Consider the following 18,677-nt stretch of genomic DNA (forward strand, 5'->3'; position numbering starts at 1 on the left):
AGTGGGGAGCCAGGTCCCCCCTCCCCCCCGATTTCTCTTTCTGGCCTACCGGAGGAACGATCTGGGCTGCCCGTCTCCTGTGTGTTCTTTCACCCTTCGGCCATTAGGGGGCAGTAGCTCACGTCAGCGTTTGGGGAGCTGCTGTTGTGGTCAGAGCCAGAGGCAATCCAGCTTGGTGCCCTACAGTGGACTTCATGGTCTGTGCAAGCTAGGAATTACCTCCCCCCACCACCCGAGGCGCCATGGTGTGTGTTCATGCGGGGCACAGCTCAAGGCAGGCGTTCCAGCTGCCTCCGGGCCATGGGGCAAGCGGGAAGGGCAGCCGGAACACAGCAAGGAAAGGCGATCTGCTTTTAGGCCCCAGCTGAAGAGAAGCGAGCCTGGGCGGAGGACTCAACACGGGCGCTGTGTTTGTGGGAGAGGCCCCTTGTGCCTCAACCTGGCAGTGGCTGCGGAGCAGGTGGGGTTTCTCCCCCAGATGGAAATTCCACCTGTTCCTGCCTGAATGTGGGACGAGGAGGCGCTCAAAGGTTGGGCAAGAAGGGAAGGAGGATAGTCTCAGGCCAGGGCGCAGCCCAACAAGGAGCTGGACAGTCCCTGGAGCATGGAAAGCTGCCAGGGAGATGTTGGGCCAGCTCACCCACTTGACTGAGTCCGGACCGCCTCAACTGCCCCGATTGCCCCATTTCAACTGAGCCCTTCAAGCGTCCATTGCCCCAGTGGGGGCTCCGAGCCCCTGCCCTTCCCTCATCCAGCAGTGGCCCTTGGGTGCCCTCCGAGCTTTGCCTGGCTGCCTTTCCCATTGCAGGGTTTCCTCCGCCTTTACTGCGCCTGGCTCCTTACGCCTCTCCTACAGGGGGAGGAGGAGTCTTGCCTTTAGCTACCAGCCCCACAAAAGAAAGGGAAGCCGGGTTGATCTGCCGCCGTGCCCCTTGTGCCCCATCTCTGCAAAACCCTCTGCCTCTCCTTCGGCTGGCAGGTCGGGACACCTGGACTAAGCCAGCTTGCCTCCCCCCCCCCCAAACTGGCTAAGGGTCCTGCCAGCTGCCGCCTCTTTCCTCAGCCCCCTCTCCCCCTCTTCTGCTTAGGCTCCTGGCAGGAGTTCTTTGGCTGGATCCAGACTTGGGGATGGGAAGGGGAGATTCCTCCCACCTCCGGACGTACTTTTCAGCAAACGGTGGCCGGCCAGGAATTCAAGCGGAGGAGGAAGGTCGGCCTCTCCAGCTAAAGCAACTTTTCGTCTGCCGACGTGGAAGCCCAAAGAAAAACCACTGAAGGAAGGACCTGCAAAATCGTTTTAATACTGTGACTTGCTTTGGTACAGTAAAATGCAGCCGGCGAGCCGGGCTGCAATTGGATTTCCTGGCCGGAAAGGGCCTGCAGCGACCTTCAGGAGCCCCCGTTGCAGACCACCAGCCTGTGGGCTTCACCTAGCTGCAACCAGGGCGTTCCCCAGACCGATCCGGTGCCTGCAAAATCCCCAGAAACACTCTACAGAGCCTGTAAGCCGACGGGAAGGAAGTGAAAGACGGTAGCTGGTGACGGCAGGGGTGAGGGAAAAGCCCCAGCCCAGTTCCCCCAGAAGGGCTTGAGGCAGTGCCGCGACAGGGCAGCTTGGCCGACCAGAAGAGTCCTCTGCTCTCCATCAGGCCGGGGCCCAATAACCCACTGACAGCCTGAAGCCTCTAGCAGGCCGAGCACCGGTCACTCTTCTCCTGCAGCCCCGAGTTCCGCCGGAGAAGGTCCTTGAGGGAGCTGTCGTGCTCGGTCAGCAGCTGGTTGATTTCGTTCTGCTTGTACTCCGAAGAGAGCTTGTGCCCCAGGAAGGAGCCCTTCCCCGAGGAAGGGTTGTGGCTTCGGTTGACGCGACGGGCGCAGGCTCGCACGATCAGGAGGACCATTTCGGCCAAGTTGAGGACAATGCAAAAGCCAGAGGTGGCCAGCATGAAGACGGTGAAGATGGTCTTCTCGGTGGGCCGAGAGACAAAGCAGTCCACGGTGTTGGGGCAGGGGTAGACATCGCACTTGACCAGGCGGATCATCTGGTACCCCGGATAGATCATGTAGAAGATGTACATGAAGGCGGCTTCAAAGAGGAGGCGGAAGAGGACGCTGAAGATGTAGGTCCACCAGAGCGAGCCGGAAATGCGCATCTTGTGCTTCTTGACTTCCTCCAGGTGCTTGGTGTCCCCGTGGCCGGACATCACCAAGAACTTCTTCTCCTGGTGCTGCTGGTAGGCTACGTGCATGGCCACCAGCAGGGCCGGTGTGGTCACCAGGATGAGCTGCAGCGCCCAGAGCCGGATGTGAGAGATGGGGAAGTAGTAATCGTAGCAGACGTTCTTACAGCCGGGCTGCTGGGTGTTGCAAGTGAAGGAGGACTGCTCGTCGCCCCAGACGCTCTCGGCCGCCACCACCAGCACCATGATGCGGAAGATGAACACCACGGAGAGCCAGATGCGGCCGATGGCAGTGGAGTGGCGGTTCACGCCGATGACCAGGGTGTAGAAGCCTTCCCACTTCATTGCACCTCAGACCTGAAAGAAAAGGGCCGGGACTAGTCAGAGTGGCTCAATCTCTCCCGCACGTTTCTCTGGGTGGGGAGTGCAAAGAACCACTGTCCCCATCTCCCACCCCCCAATCGCCACCCCTTTAAGCCACCTCGTTTTACTTCAAACCACTTGGTGGTGATAAGGCCAAAGGTTAGAGCTCTCCTCGCCGAAGCCCTTGGCAGCCCTGCTCTCCGAAGCGTCCGTGTGTCGTCCGCCCCCAGGATTGTCCTGAGCCCCCATGCCAGCCGGTCATGCCGAGACAAACGGAAAGAGACCCCTGCTGCCACCCCCGCCCTTCTCTTTCTTGACCCGGCCTACCACGACGAATGGATTGGCAAGATGCTGCAGTCAGAATGGCGCTGCCAACACCTACAAGGGCTGGCAGTTTCCCACCGCTTCCTTTGGCAGCGCCCACCAAATCCATAAGGCTGGCATGGACTTGGCCCTGTCCCTCTGGCAGAAAAAGAGGAGCCTGTGACAATCTTCCATTCTTCTTCACAGGCTCCTGGGGCTGATGCCACCCTGGCTGGTCTCCCCCATTGCTGTGAGGGCTGCACACCCCAGCCCTGTACGCCTAAGCAGCTCTGCTGGGCCAGGCTGGAAGCGGAGGATGGATCTGAGCAAGCGGGCAGCCTTCCCTGGGAGAGACAGAGATCAAGATGCTCCCCGTAGCCCAGCACAGCTTTTGCCCTGCCCCTTCCTCCGGAGACCCCAAATGGAGATTCCGGGGCCTTTCCTGCAAGACGGGTCAGAGTTACAGCTTGGGTGCCCTCGTGCCCTGGAGAAGGGGGCACATTCTAGGTACTCTCCGGAAGCCGAGTGCTGCCACTCCCTGGACTGCCTGCCGAGTCTTTCCCTTCTTCAGAAATTCAACAGAGAGCCTTACCGGCTGCACCAACGCAGCCATTGCATGGAGTGGCATGCTGATGAACAGTTAACAGAAATACAAACAGATTTTTAAAAATATTGAGTAGCACGCTTTGGGGAACTTACGATAAGCCCGACTGGTATCACCAATGTCCTGTTGCTAGGAGCCCCACAAAATTAGGGTGGATAAGGCCAAAAGAGATGGGCTTCTGATGGGTTTCTCCCAATGCCCAACCTTTGCCGCCTTCCCAAGCCTCCCTGCGAGTCCCCGTCAGCTCCCAGCCGGTCCATTCATTCCTTACCTCCCGACTGGCCCTTTCCTTGCCGTGGAAAACGGTGTTTCTGCAAGGCAGCCGCAGGCTCCCTCTGCAGGCGCAGGCCTCCGGCAAACTGTGCCCATCTCGCGAAAGTCATATGCTGCTTTATAAACTAGTTTGCATACAATAAGCCCTTTATCGGCCACCAAACAACACACTTTAGAATTCAGACCGCCTGTTAGGACTTCCGCCCACCCTGGCCAAACAAAGTCCCTGTGTGTGCCATTCCAGCCTTCCCGAGCGGCCACGGCACCTGGTCCCACGCTCTGCCAGGAGCCTGCTCCGCAGAGACTCGCTGCGCGTGGGGCAGAAGGTTCCTTAAGATCCTGCTGGGCGGGGGGGGAGGTAGGCTTTTCCCCTCCAAGGCCCCCAATTTGGCAACTGCCCGAGGCCACTGGCTGTCCCGGGGCCAAAGGTCCAGATGCTGGACCTTGGCCAGTTGCCTCAGCCGTGACGCCGCTTGGCGTCAGCCGTACCATGTTCCGCAGAGACGGAGGTTCTTGGCATCTCCTTCCGGAGTGCCAAGTCAGTGCCGGAATCCAGTGCCGAGGCTGGCCGAAGACAAAGCGACCCTCAGTTCAAAAGGCCGACGCAGTTCCAGAACATCCTTCCCTACGCACATGCACTGCACGCCCCTTTCCTTTCTGCGTCTGCCCGGAGCGCGGGCCCCACAGCCCCAGACGGAAAAGCTGCCTTCCCACCCGCCAGTGGGGCGGAATTCTCCCGCAGCCTTCCATGCCGTCACACGCGCGCAGGCAGCCTGCAGGGGCCCGGGGTCAGCGGCTGCCTGTGGGAGGTCCTTTGCGCCACCTCGGTCTCCCAAGGGCAACTGGGGTTTATGTTGGAACACAAGCGAGGAGGGTGGTCCCCAGCACCCACAAACTTCGGGTGGGGCGGGGTGGCGGGCTTGTGGCTCCTCAGAGGAGCCTTCCCAGCCTCTAACCCACTGGAGAAGGTGGCGATTCTGCTGGCAGACAGAAGGTAACCATTAAGCCAGCACAAACAAATCGAGGGCCAGAGATCGTCCAGAGCAAAGGTCTCCCTTGCTGTTCTCGGCTCCTGAGATTTGGGGGAGGGGGCCAGGAGACACGGTGGGAACATCCGAATGTAAACAGGTGAAAAACACATTTTCTGCCCATGGTTTCAGGGGAGAGAGTCAGGTGGGGCATGAGAACAACGGGCATTGGGTATTGCGGGGGATCAACACAGGGTCCGAACAATGAAAATTAGCCAAGGAGGCCCAGCATGGCACGGCTGATGGGGAGCCTCAATCTGGCAACTGCCGCTCGATGAGGGGCTTCTGGGGCCCCGGAAAAGCTTGACGGGGGGGAAAACCCAGCCCTGGCACTCAACTGGCCTTCCTTGCCGCCCCCCAAGCTGGGGCTGGGAAGCCAGTGGGGCCACTCGGCCTCTGGATGGGCTTCACCTTGTTTCTCTGGCTGCCGCCAGGAAAAGCTGCCCTCTGTTTCTGAAGCGGCTTTGTTTGCCGATGGAGTGGATCCTTTGTTGGAGTTGGGGTTGGGGTTGCCAGCTTCGTCCTCTGTGATGCCTGCGCCCCATTGTTGCTCAAGGAGCCAGAGGTAGGCAAATAAAAGTGATGCCAGCACAGGTAGGTGTGGGGAGATGGCCAAGATAAGGGCTCCCAACGTCAGAGCGCCTTACTGCCAGAGGCAGAGACTGAGGGGGCCGGGGAGCAGCCACTGCACCCCTCTGTGGAAGAGCTTCTGGAGACCCTTCCTCTCCAAGGAGTCGGCCTCGAAGCCCCCCCCAAGTAATGGCCCAAGGTACGTTGTGTGCGCACCCCCCCCCTCTTGGTGCCTGGTCGCATTTCCCCACCACCTGCTGGGAAGACACCAGGGGAACGAGGCCCTGAAGCCCCTTTGGCCACCACTGTTAGGACAGACCAGGGAAAAGACCCCCCCCCCCAAGACTCCCAGGGTTGATCAGAGCAGCTCAGCAAGACTGAGGAGCAGGGGGGGGGGGGTTCCTGGGACTTTTGAAATCTGCTTTGATAAGAAGAGCCTTTCCTGCTCCCTCCTTTCCTTCCTTCTTTCCTCCCTTCCTTCCATCCTTTCCTTCCTCTTCTTGCATTCCGCTTTGCCTCCTTTCTTTCCTTCCTCCCTTTCCTTCCTCCCTCCCTCCTTTCCTTCTTTCCACCCTTCCTTCTTCCCACTCTCCCTCCCTTCTTTCCTTCTTTCCTACCTTCCTTCCTCTTCTTTCATTCCGCCTTTCTTTCTTTCCTTCCTCCCTCCTCCCTTTCCTTCTTTCCTTCCTTCCTCCCATCCTTTCCTCCCTTCCTCCCTCTTCTTGCATTCCACCTTGCCTCCTTTCTTTCCTTCCTCCCTCCCTCCTTTCCTTCTTTCCACCCTTCCTTCTTCCCACTCTCCCTCCCTTCTTTCCTTCTTTCCTACCTTCCTCCTTCTTTCATTCCGCCTTTCCTCCTTTCCTTCCTTCCCTTCCTCCCTCCCTCCTTTTCTTCCTTCCACCCTTCCTTCTTCCCTCCCTTCCTCCCTCTTCTTTCATTCCGCCTTTCCTCCTTTCTTTATTTCCTTCCTCCCTCCTCCCTTTCCTTCCTTCTTTCCTTCCTTCCTCCCTTCTTTCCTTCCTTCGTTCTGCCCTCCCTCTCTCCCTCCCTTCCTTCCTCCCTTCCTTCCAAACAGCTGGCTGAATTGCTTAATTTCTAGACGGCTTGAGAAAACAATTCAACCTTTGCCACTAAGAAAGGCTGCAAGTAGAAAGCTCAAAGGTGAAGCAACAGAGCCACTTGATCGTGAAGTTCTGGATCTTCCACTGAGCGAGAAGCGGCCCCCCAAAGCCCACCCCTCTCGCGGCCACCCTGCCTTCTGAAACACCCCACCACCACCACTTCTCATCCCAGGCTCACCTGTCACAGCCAGAGGAGGGGGTGCTGAGCAGCCTCTCTTGATTTGAGGGAGTTACGCCAACCGGACCGAGAGTTTTATACCCAGGGACAGACCCACCCCCTTCTCTTGGCACATCCTCCCCCTTGGTGGCGTTTCCTCACAGATGACTAAAGGCCCACAAAGGGACATCCAACTCCACACTTGGGCCCCAAATGTTCTTTGGAACAGAATCCACCTTCCGGGGTCCCTCCTTGGCTTGGGCTCCCCTGGGCAGAGGCTGCCACTTCCCAGCCCCGATCAGAACGGCTACCGTTTTTCTTGCTGCTCTTACGCGAGAAGCTCACAAAAACAGCCGTGGGAAACTCAGAAAGGGCTTCATTGTGGCTCAAAAAGACCCCAGCCCCACACACCCCAAGGGGGAAAGTGCCAGCCACTGCCCTGCTCCCAGCCAGCAGCAGGCTGCCCAGCCTTGACCCTCGACCTGTGAAGCTGTCCCAGGTCCTGGCGCTGGACTCTTCCCCCTGAGGGGGCGCTTTCCTGCTGCCCACCTCGGCGCCTTCTGCAACCAGCTGTTTGCGGGGATCCACATTGTGCGAGTCGCACCATGTGTTTTCCAGAGTTTCCATGACCTGCAAAAGTCGCTTGTTGTAATCTTGTAAACATTAACTTGCGCACTCGGGCGCTCTTTCCAAGGGCCCCCGCCAACCCTTGCAAGGCAGCCCAGCGCACGTCAGCAGCACTGAGGGGTGGGGGCAAAGCTGCCCTGTGCTGACTAGGATGAAGACGGGCTGGAGCAGTTTCTTGAAAGCCAGGGCAACAAACCCTGGGCGTTCCCTGCCGGGTGGACTTCCAGAGCTGTTGCAAGGACAGGCGGGGTCTCTGTCTGCGTAAGGGGCATTCTGGCCACAGTGCCCGCTGCTCAGAGCCCGCTCTGCCTGTTAAGTCTTAATGCCAGGGTTCTGCTTTGCCCAAGCCAACCTGTCTCTCTAAGCATGCCTCCTTTGGGATTCCTAAATGCCCTCTCTGAATAGTTAGTTGCAAAGTCATGTCTGGTCCATCGCGACCCCATGGACAACAGGTCCATGTCTTCCTGTCCTCTACCATCTCCCGGAGTCCATTGAAGCTCACGCCTACTGCTTCCATGACTCCATCCAGCCACCTCCTTCTCTGCCATCCCCTTCTTTCTTTTGCCCTCCATCGTTCCCAGCATGAGGCTCTTCTCCAGGGAGTCCTTCCTTCTCATTAGGTGGCCAAAGCCTTTGAGTTTCCTCTTCAGGATCTGGCTTTCTAAAGAGCAGTCAGGGTTGATCTCCTCTAGGACTGACCAGTTGGAAGACCTTGCAGTCCAAGGGACTCAATGCAGGAGTCTTCTCCAGCACCAGAGTTCAAAGGCCTCCATCCTTTGGCGCTCAGCTTCCTATGGTCCAGCTTTCACAGCCATACATTGCAACTGGGGAAACCATCGCCATGACTCTCTGAATAGCCTTGGCTATTAGGGGGGCATGTGCCAGGCATGGGAGGGGCTGAAGGGCCACTCAGGGTGGTGCAACTCTTGGGTGTTCACCCCTCCCCCTCCCCTAGCCAAGGAGAATCGAGTTCCATGTATGATCCCTGTATCACCAAGGAGCTGCACTCTTGGAGATGCCCGGGCCAAGCCCGTGCCCTGCCTTCCTCTGGGGCATCAAGGTGGGCATGGCATTTCCCTGATTAAACAGGCAGGGTAGGGCCAGGTGATTGTTAGCAAGAATCTTATCGCTTGGGTCCCTGGTACAGCTCAGCCTTTGTCCACAAAGGAACAGAGGGAAAGTTTAGCAGCCAGCCAAGGCCGGGGCCTGCCTAGGATTGCGTAGCATGGGTGTGGGCATGAGGGGTGATGGAGTACTGTGACTCGTGGATTCCCAAGAAGGACAACGCCCAGGAGAGCGGGAGGCCGGCAAGAGGCGATGAGCAAGGCAGGCAGAGGCGAAACCTGTCCCAACCCAGCACGCCGGAAGGAACAGATTTCCTCTCTCCAGGCGCCCTGCAAATCAAGTCCAAGACCCCCAATTCCCCTTGCTTTGCACCCTCCCTACACAAACATATCCCTCTTTTGTTGGTGCAAGAAGGGCAGACGTTTCACGGAGCCTGTTGGCCAGCCGTCCTAAACCTTGGCAACTTTTAAGACGTGTGAACGTCAATTCCCAGAATCCCCCATCCAGCGGTAGGCACTGCTCCCTCCGCCACGCCTCGCCTGGGAATTCCTGCCGTTTTGAGAAATTTCTTTAGGCTCAGTCCAAGACTGTATAGGAGCCTAACTCTTCCTTCAAGCAACAATCCCTTCTTGCTAGCACTTTGCTCTTCCTCAGAGGACGCAGATGTCACCGTCCGAGCCAATCCCGGAGGTTCTCCTCTTCCGGGAAGCTCGGACTCTGGACGAGTTGGTGGGTTTCTCTCCGTCCGCTCTTCCACTGACTTTACACACTCAGCCTGGATGTTGTAAACCACCCGGAGTCCCCTTGGTTGAAGCTGGCAATTTATGAACACCATCTATCAATCAATCAATCACTTTTTCCCCACTTAAAAGGACCAATGGGTCCAGCCCACCTGGGACGTTTCACTTTGGGTGTCCTCTCCACCCGTTTTCCCCACGCAGGATTGTTCTTTTAAAAGATCCGTTTACCAGGTTTAAGGATCTGCTCTGGATGTCAGCGGTGCAAATAAAACTGGTGGTTTCCACGACTCTCAGCTACTTCTTCTTCACTCGCTCCAACTAAGCTTAACTAGGTCTGGGGTCTATTTGGAAACACCGTCATTGCAACGTTTGCCAGTATTGTAAAAACTCGGGTTTTGTTTCTTCGTTGCATTCCCGCTCTTGAGCCATTTACCAAATCCAGAATGGACCTGACCTCTTCTCCCAGGGCTGCCAAATTCACCGGTTTACTTGGGTGAGAGCAGGGATCAGACAGAAGGTCGAGAATCGATTGTCTTTGGGGTTTTAGATTTTTTAACCAGAACTTGAAGAGGCAGGTGCAGAAGTGGTATTCTGGTGGTCCTGACCGGTTCGCCAAAATCGGTAGCGGAATTCTGCCCACCCGCCGCGGCTCTATGGCATCCCAACACCTATCCTCCGCGAGCTGCACTGGCTGCCTATTGGTCTCCGGATACGCTTCAAGGCGCTAGTCGTCACTTATAAAGCCCTTCATGGTATTGGACCTGGGTACTTGAGAGACCGCCTGCTGCCAATCACCTCCACTAGACCGATTAGATCCCACAGATTAGGCCTCCTCCGAATTCCATCCGCCGGCCAGTGCCGACTGGCGACTACCCGGAGGAGAGCCTTCTCTGTGGCTGCTCCGACCCTCTGGAACGAACTCCCCGTGGAAATTCGAACCCTCACCACCCTCCAGGCCTTCTGCAAAGCCCTCAAAACCTGGCTGTTCCGACAGGCCTGGGGCTAAAGAGCTGCTGCCCCCGTCTCGAATGGTATGACTGTTGTGAGTTTTAAATTATATATTGTTATGCTGTTGTTTTTTAAATCTCTTGTTTGTATCCCCCTCCCCGGTTCGAGTTGTGAGCCGCCCTGAGTCCCCTTCGGGGGAAAAGGGCAGCATAGAAATTTAATAAATCTAATCTAATCCCATTTAGGCCCTTTTTTTTTAAGGCAAAATACATGCGCGGAAGGTGGAGCGCATGCTCAGACGTGGTGTGTGCTCACATTTGCGAACCGGTAGGGAAGTTAATGCCACTCCTGGGCAGATGAGGCAGAAGTTGCCTTCTTCAGCAAAAAAAAAAAAAGTTTCTTTTACATGTTTACAAACATTTGGTTTTCTATTCATTTTATTGCAGCGTAATTCTCTTTTTCCACGGATCGAAGCAGCACTAGTGCTCCCTGAGCACTCAGATTTTTATCAGCCCTTTGCAAACTTTTACCAGACAATCAATGATTCTGAATTGTTCCAATGTTCGGAGTTTCTGCTGGCAGGTCAAATAAACTTTCCGGAGTTAAAAATTAACATCTTACATTTTGTTCTTCAGAAAAAAATAATCTTCCTCCGAAAAGAGAGCTGCTGTGGAAATCCCAAAGGGTTTTTCCCTCCCGGTTTCTGCAGATCCCATGAGCTGTTTTACTACTGGCTGACTCTGGCCAGCCTCCCACCACCACCAGGTCATAAAGAGGGTCCTGGCTTGCTTTACAACCTTTGTAACAGCCTCTGTGTTGGCTTTCCCAGCTTAGGCTCATCTGTCTGATCTCTGCAGGGCCCACTTAGCATGGGGAGCTGAAGCCGGGCTGAAGGAAACACCCCCCCTCCTCTCCCGGCTACATCCATGCAAGGCTCAAATTGGGTTAGGGGACAACGTGCCATGGATATGGGCCTTTCAAAATTCCAGACTCCCGTTCTTTAAGGATACCCCCCCCCTCTTTTTTTTTATAGCGTTTCTTCATTGGAGGGAACTTGGCTTCCGACACAGCTGGGCCCCGGCCTCTTCCCAGCTGGCTTGAACCCCAGGAGAGATGGGGAAGACCGGCCCTCCGTGGATGGGGGCAGCTGGACAGGCTGGTGGGGTGCAGCGTCCTTCGCCCCCCTTGGCAGACCCAGCCCAAGTGCCGTCCTTGGAGCAGGAGCAGAAGCTGACCGGTGGGGTCGAGTCTTCATGGCAGCTTTGCTCATGAGGCTGGAAAGGGCAGCCCCCAACCCCTTCGCAGAGGAAGTCTGGAAGGAAGGAACGGGTGTGGTGGGGGGCTGCATGAGGGCTCTGTGCCCAGGAAAGGAAGGTTCCTAGCAAAGCCCCCCCAGGGAGGCTGGGTCCTTCTGCCATTTGTGCCTTCCTTCTCTTCCCCCCACTCGACCCCCCCCAGCATCAACAGGACCCTGAACGCAGGCCCTTCAACTCACCCAGCGAAGTGCTGCTCCCAAAGGAGACCAAGAGGCTGGACACCTCCAGGGGTCCCGGCTCCATCCGGCCCTCTAAGGCAGGTTCCGGGGCAGGGCCACTCTCCTTCGGGCCACCCCCCGGGATTTTCCACCCGGGGTCTCCAAGCGGGGGCCTGTTTCCTGGCACACCACCTGCTTTTCCAGGACGAAAAGGCCAGGATCAGCAGGGCTCCAGAAAGAGGGTTTAAGATCATCTGGGAAGAGGAGCAAGAAGAGAAGACCCTCAACGGACAGAAACACGGACTGGGTTCCCCCGTCCCGCTGTGCGGCTTGGCTCACTGGCTTGGCCAACCCATTCCCCAATCTCTTGGCAGAACCATGAAAATTCTGCAACTTTTTTTTTAATGAGAATTTTTAAAACAAAACTTTTACAAATATTTACTTCCCTCCCCCCCAAACCCCACCCCAACCTTCCCCCCTCCCAACTTCCCAGAACCAATACAGGGTATAAATCATTCTAAAATAAACTTTAAAAAAAAAGTTAAAATCGTCTTTCATTTGAGCTTTAACTCCTCCTTGCTAGGCTAACTCTAAACAAATTATATCATTCCTTGTTTCTTCAGTCATAAGCTATCTGGAATTTCTTAGTCCCATATTTATTTTGAGTATAGTCAATCCATCCTCTCCACTCCAGTTTATATCTCTCGTTTGAATGGTCCTTGAGATATGCTGATATTTTAGCCATCTCTGCTAAGTTTGTTACTTTTAATGTCCATTCTTGAATAGTAGGCAAATCTTCCTTCTTCCAGTATTGCGCCACCAGCAGTCTAGCTGCGGTTATTAAATGCAAAATCAGGTTAATCTCTACAACTGTACAATCAGTAAATTATACCTAACAAGAATAACTGAGGGGTAAACTTTATCCTTTTTTTAAGAACATTTTGCATAATCCACCATATTTTTATCCAAAATTCTGCAACTTTTTGGAGGAGAAAAGAAGAGGAGAGCTTGGGAAGGCAGACCCCCCCCCATCCGAGTGGTGGAAGTGCAAAATGCCCGAGAGAAGAGACCCTCTTGGAAGAGACCCCTTCCAAGCTGTCTTGGCTGCAATGAGCAACCCAAAGGCGCCATCCCAGATTTGGAAAGGCCCTCTAAAGAAACGGACGTCTCTGGAACAGGAGGGAGCAGTTCTGGGCAAGGCTGGGCATTTACAGAACGAGGTCCTGCTCTCACACGGGACACCCCCCTAACCCACCATAACTGCCCAGCAGGTGAGGGCCGCCCCAGGCAGCAGCTCTCCGGTGCCCCATCTCCCCCAAGGCTCCAATTCCAGCAGCAGCAAGAGCATCTCATGCAGGACATTTGCCAGCCAGCTGAAAAATAAAAGAGTGTTTTTTTAACCAAACCCCACTTAATTTGGGGCCTGGCCTCACGGGGGGCAGGGGGGAGGAGGAGGGGTCCTCGTGTGCTCTTGCAACCCCAAGGCTCACTGAGATGCTGGGAGCTGGTTGATGATTTGTTTTGAATCTGTTAGTCCAGAAAGCTTCCGGCCAGGGAAGAAGCTCCAGGGTTAGGGTTAGGGGCACAAGGGCAGGTCCTGGCACCCTCAGCGGCCCCACCGAGAGGCCCTTTGCAGCTCCCACAGAATGGTTCCTCTGGAAGAACTGAGGGGCCCTGGAGAGAGAGACCCACCCCCATCCCAGCAGGGCCCCAATGTTTGGAGACAATCCAGGGCCTTGGCAAGCTGAAGCTGCGTGTGTGTGTGTGTGTGTGTATATATATATATATATTTATATTTGTGCTGATAAATAAATAAAGGGAGACTAGTATAGATCTATTTCAAGCTATTTAGCTCTCATCAGCTAGCCATACCCTTACTGGGAATTGAGCCTGTGCTGTATTGCCTCTTAGGCAGATGTGTTAACCACTGAGCTACAGAGCTCGACTCCTTATCAGCCAGGCCAGGGTGAAAGGTATATATTTAAACTCACAACCCCTGGTATGCCCAAATATGGGAGGAAGATCACTACTTCCATTCTCTGTCCTTCGGCTCGTCACAAGAGACCATCCAGGCAGAAACCCAATATTTTTTTACTGTTGCCTTTGTTACACATTTTGTGTTATATTTGTGCTGATAAATAAATAAAGGGAGACTAGTATAGATCTATTTCAAGCTATTTAGCTCTCATCAGCTAGCCATACCCTTGGTCACATAACCTGTGCTCTATTGCCTCTTAGGCAGATGTGTTAACCATTGAGCTACAGAACTCGACTCCTTATCAGCCAGGCCAGGGTGAAAGGTATATATTTAAAGAATGGAAGTGTGATCTTCCTCCCATATTTGGGCATACCAGGGGTTGTGACTTTAAATATATATATATATGCATGCTGTGATTGGGACTCCTTCCTGTGTGTGGCCTGGCATCTGCCGTGCCAGGGAAGGGCACAGACTGCGCGAAGAGGGTGCTTCATAAACGGAATAGAGAGAATACCAAGCAGCAAAGGCCACCATGACGCTCATGAATCTCCGGCGCAGCTCCTGCTGCTGGTGCCATTCTCCGGCCGTCTGCATTCCCCGTCCCCTCCGCAGGAGAGCTGGCACTGGGGGAAGAAAAGCCGTCCAGGCTCAGCACCACCCTCCGGGGCCCCACAGAGGCCCTGTCGCTGCCCAGCTGCCCTCTGGCAGAGAGGAACGCCCTGCCCAAAGGGGGACCCAGGGAGCGCCTGGGGCACAGCCTGGCCCTCCACCCTGCAAAAGCAGCCCAGGCGGGCGAGCTGCAACTCAGGCCTGGCATTGCCTTTCTTTGGTGAAAAACTCCAGACCGTCTCTCTTCTCCAGGCTCTGAAGGGCCCGCGGGGCAGGCCTCCCTCCAGGGGAGCCCTCCAGACACAGGCAGGGCTCTTCGCCTCCCAGTCTGAAGCAGGCTTTCATCCCAAAAGGGTGTTTGGAACAGGCACTCCTTCTCTTAGCTCAGAGATGCGTAATCTTTTTTTGGCTCGGGTGCCAAAAGCGGGCGTGCCCACACCCATAATTCTATCCCTCCCCCATGCGGCCCTATACATGTGCACAAGACCCCTGAAGGCTGGGGAGGGCAAAAACAGCCTCCTGTGCCCCCCCCCCCCCCCGAGGCCCTCTGGAAGCCGGAAACGGACCGTTTCCAAACTTCCGGTAGCCCCATTTTTCGCCCTCCCCAAGCATCAGAGGCTTTCCTGCAAGCTGGGGAGGGCAAAGACAGCCTCTCCCGGCCCTCCGGAGGCCCTTCGAAGGCCGAAAACCAGCTGGCCGCTGCACACATGCGCGCTGCAGCTGACCGAGGGCAACGGCTCGCATGCCCTCAGAGATGGCACTGCGTGCCACCTGTGGCCTCTGCTTTCCATAGGTTTGCCATCACGGTCTTAGCTCATCGGAGGAGCTGCCTGGTTAGAAGTGTGATAAGGGAGGCTACGGCTGGTGGGGGCTGCCAGAGGGCAGAGTCCCGCTGGTTTTCATCGTGGTTTGTCTACTTGAGAGAGCGCCTGCTGCCAATTACCTCCCACAGACCCATTAGATCTCACAGGTTGGCCTCCTCCGGGTGCCATCTACCAGCCAATGCCATCTGGCTATTACCCGGGGGAGGGCCTTCTCTGTGGCAGCTCCAGCCCTCTGGAATGAACTCCCCGCAGGGATTCGGACCCTCACCTCTCTCCAGGCCTTCCGAAAAGCCGTCAAAACCTGGCTTTGCCGGCAGGCCTGGGGGTGATGAGTTCCCTCCCCTCTCGACTTGTATGGTTGTGCGACTGTTGCCTATTTTTATTATTTGTATTTCGTTTTTATGTTCCCCTTTTCCCCCTTTTGAATTGTTCGCCACCCTGAGTCCTCCCGGAGAAGGGTGGCATACAAATAATAAAATTCTATTCTATTCTATTCTATTCTATTCTATTCTATTCTATTCTATTCTATTCTATTCTATTCTATTCTATAAAACCCCAGAGCTTCGATTGGTATCACCTATCGGCAAACCATCAATGGATGAACACGGAAATAAATGCAATAGGGTTTACCTGCCTGGAGTGCTTTGTAAAAGAGCAGAGGGCTTCCCAAAAAACGAAGGTGAGCGGCACAAAGCTAGAGGCGTAACACACAGTTTCCAGGATCCAGGCCAATCCGTGGTGTGAGCTGCAGCTGGGATAAGGGCGTCGCTAATTAGCAATAGCAGTTAGACTTTTTTTTTTTAATCTGTTCTTTTCTTTCCCAATTTTTTATTTTATCAACTTCATCTATGCATTCACAATTATATGATCTCATAACTGTTATTAATAATATGTATTTATAACAATTTTTTCCCTACAGTTGACAATATACTTGAAAATTGCTTTCCTACCATCCCATAGATCCATCTTATCTTACAACGGTCCTACTTCTTCTTCCCTCCCTCCCTCTTTCCTTCCCTCGTTTCTTCTCTCCTACTCCCCTTCCTTCCCTCCTTCCTTCCCTCCCTCCTTCCCCCTTCCCTCCTTCTCTCCTTCCCTCCTTCCTTTCCTCCTTCCTTCCTTCCCTCCTTCTCTCCTTCCTTTCCCCCTTCCTTCCCTCCTTCCTTCCCCCCTTCCTTCTCTCCTACATTCCCTCCTTCCTTCCCTCCTTCCTTCCTTCCTTCCCTCCCTCCTTTCTTCTCTCCTTCTCTCCTTCCTTCCCAGTTAGACTTATATACCGCTTCATAGGGCTTTCAGCCCTCTCTAAGCGGTTTACAGAGTCAGCATATCGCCCCCACAGTCTGGGTCCTCATTTCACCCACCTCGGAAGGATGGAAGGCTGAGTCAACCTTGAGCCGGTGAGATTAGAACCGCCGAACTGCAGATAACAGTCAGTGGCCTGCAGTACTGAACCCTAACCACTGCGCCACCTCGGCTCATTCAAAACCAAACAACCCAAGGCCGACTTTTTTCGGCTCGTGCTCCTTGTCCTCTGAATTTTGGCCCTGGAAGTGGCAGGAGGGGCGATGGGAAGGGGATTCCCGCAAGGTTTTAAGGAGCAGCCGAAGCCGGACAGAAGTTGGCAGCTGGCTGGCAGTCCAGAGGTGCCCGACAGGTTAGTGCCAGCACACGGCGTTCGGCTGCCAAGCGAGCAAGAGGGCAGATCCCAGGGAATCAGGTCCTTCTGTATCCCGCTTTCGTAAACCACAGGACCCTCTGGTCTCGGGCAGCATCCGCCCATTTGCCCCTTACTCCCTGGACCCTCCTGCTCAGCCCCCTTTGGGGTTGAAACCTCCCAGACCCCTTTCCCCCTACCAGGTGCCCTTTTTGAAAAGGCTTGTTCAGGGGGTGGGTGGGAGGAGGGCGCTTACTCTGTGTCCTGGGGCTGCAGCAGGAGCAGAAGACCAAGGAGGACCTGGACGGACGGCAGCCCCCAGCAGAGGAGGCCGTACAGGGTCAAGGACCTGGTCAGGAAGACAGAGTCACCCTCCTGGTCACTGGGAGGCCTTCGTCAGCTTCCGTCTCGCTTGATTTGATTTGATTTGATTTATTGCATTTCTATGCCGCCCTATTCCCAGAGGGACTCAGGGCGGCTCACAAACCAAAGTAAGGTGGGGGGGAATACAAAAGGCTGTATATTTACTTTATATTATTATGTATGTTTTGTCTTTTCTTGTCTTTTTCTTTCTGTTTTTAAAGGTAATAATGTTTAATAAAAACTATTTTTTATTAAAAAAAAAACAAAGTAAGGTGGGGGGGAATACAAACATGGAGGAAAGACAACGGACAAACAACTACAACAATTTAAAATCAGTCAACAACCACACAATTCGAGCGGGGGCGAGGAACTCATCAGCCCCAGGCCTGTCGGAACAGCCAGGTTTTAAGGGCTTTGCGGAAAGCCTGAAGGGTGGTGATAGTCCGAATTTCCACGGGGAGATCGTTCCAGAGGGCCGGGGCAGCCACAGAGAAGGCCCTCCTCCGGGTAGTAGCCAAACGGCATTGGCCGGTAGATGGAATTCGGAGGAGGCCTAATCTGTGGGCTCTAATGGGTCTATTGGAGGTAATTGGCAGCAGGCGGTCTCTCAAGTACCCAGGCTTGGGGATTCAGAGGGGGGCTCCCTGCAAGTGGGGAAGTGCATATACACGCACGCACACAAACGCACCTTGCAAGCATTGTGCAAGGACAGCCAAGGGAGCACGAGGGGCACCAGAGCTCTCCTCAGGGGCCCCTCCCACCTGAGCCCTTCCAGGTGAGGGGGGAGGGCTGCTGTCAGCCCCAAGATCCCCATCAGAACATCTCCTCCCCCTCCACCACTCTAAATCCGCTGCAGAGCTCCATCCCTTCATACCTGTGGCTGGTAGGGTTCTGGAGCAGCAAGGCGGCTTCCAGAGAGTAGCAGAAGAGAGCCCAGAAGTGGGAGGAGAAACCAAACTGCACCCAACCTGGAGGGAGAGAAGGGAATGTTAGTGGGGGGGGGCTGGCAGAGGGGGGAGGGCCAATGTCTGCTCCTTTGGAGCATGCCGCAAATGGTTTTCTCTTCTTCTTGGGTGATGACCCTGGCCAGTTTCCAGAAGGCCACGAGGAGGCTGACCCTCTGGCCTTAAAATGGGGGAGGGGTGTCAATGTTGGGGAGGGGTGTCAATGTTGGAGGGGGGGCCGTCAGGACCCGAAGGTCCCTGGGAAGAGAGCAGGAGGGGGTGGGGGTGTCAGGTTGCTTTGGCTCTTCCATTGAATGACAATTTCAGCCTCCCAAAAGTAGCAGTAGTAGCAATAGCAGTTAGACTTATATACCGCTTCATAGGGCTTTCAGCCCTCTCTAAGCGGTTTACAGAGTCAGCATATCGCCCCCCACAGTCTGGGTCCTCATTTCACCCACCTCAGAAGGATGGAAGGCTGAGTCAACCTTGAGCCGGTGAGATTAGAACCGCCGAACTGCAGATAACAGTCAGCTGAAGGTGTTGGCTAGGAGGGGGGGGGCGTGCGGGGTGTGTGTGTGAGCTCAGGCACCCTTAATGGAGGCTGAAGCACCAGCCAGGCTGCTCCTCTCTGCCCTACGTACCACGTACCACAATCAGGCGGCAGAGGGGAGGCACGGAGCCCAAAGGAGCAGCCAGCCAGAGCACAGAGCGGGCCAGGATCCCTGCAAGAAGAGGGAGAGACGGTTAGGGGCCAGGCCAGGCCAGAATGGTTTGGGGTGGGGTGGGGGTGTATTATTTCTCCCCCGCCCTGCAGAAGCCACCTTTGGCCTCTGTACTGAGGTTATTTCTACT

At 55.1% G+C, this 18,677-nt stretch overlaps 1 protein-coding gene across 1 annotated transcript; it reads right to left on the reverse strand.

Annotated features, from left to right (window-relative positions):
* Positions 1-1,281: 1,281 nt before the first annotated feature.
* On the reverse strand, positions 1,282-6,738 carry GJB1 (gap junction protein beta 1). Its single transcript, XM_087727154.1, has 2 exons — positions 6,621-6,738; positions 1,282-2,537 (listed from the first exon to the last, which is right to left on the reverse strand). The coding sequence occupies exon 2, from the start codon at positions 2,523-2,525 to the stop codon at positions 1,686-1,688; it is 840 nt and encodes a 279-aa protein (XP_087583280.1). The 5' UTR covers positions 2,526-2,537; positions 6,621-6,738; the 3' UTR covers positions 1,282-1,685.
* Positions 6,739-18,677: the final 11,939 nt, after the last annotated feature.

Source organism: Thamnophis sirtalis, unplaced genomic scaffold (genome assembly GCF_051295495.1).
Source record: "Thamnophis sirtalis isolate CommonGarterSnake01/CBP01778 unplaced genomic scaffold, rThaSir2_p1.2 scaffold_13, whole genome shotgun sequence".
NCBI lineage: Eukaryota > Metazoa > Chordata > Lepidosauria > Squamata > Natricidae > Thamnophis > Thamnophis sirtalis.

What these genes read in the sequence shown, in the direction of transcription:
- GJB1 (XM_087727154.1), bottom strand. Translation starts at nt 2,525, where the DNA reads ATGAAGTGGGAAGGCTTCTACACCCTGGTCATCGGCGTGAACCGCCAC.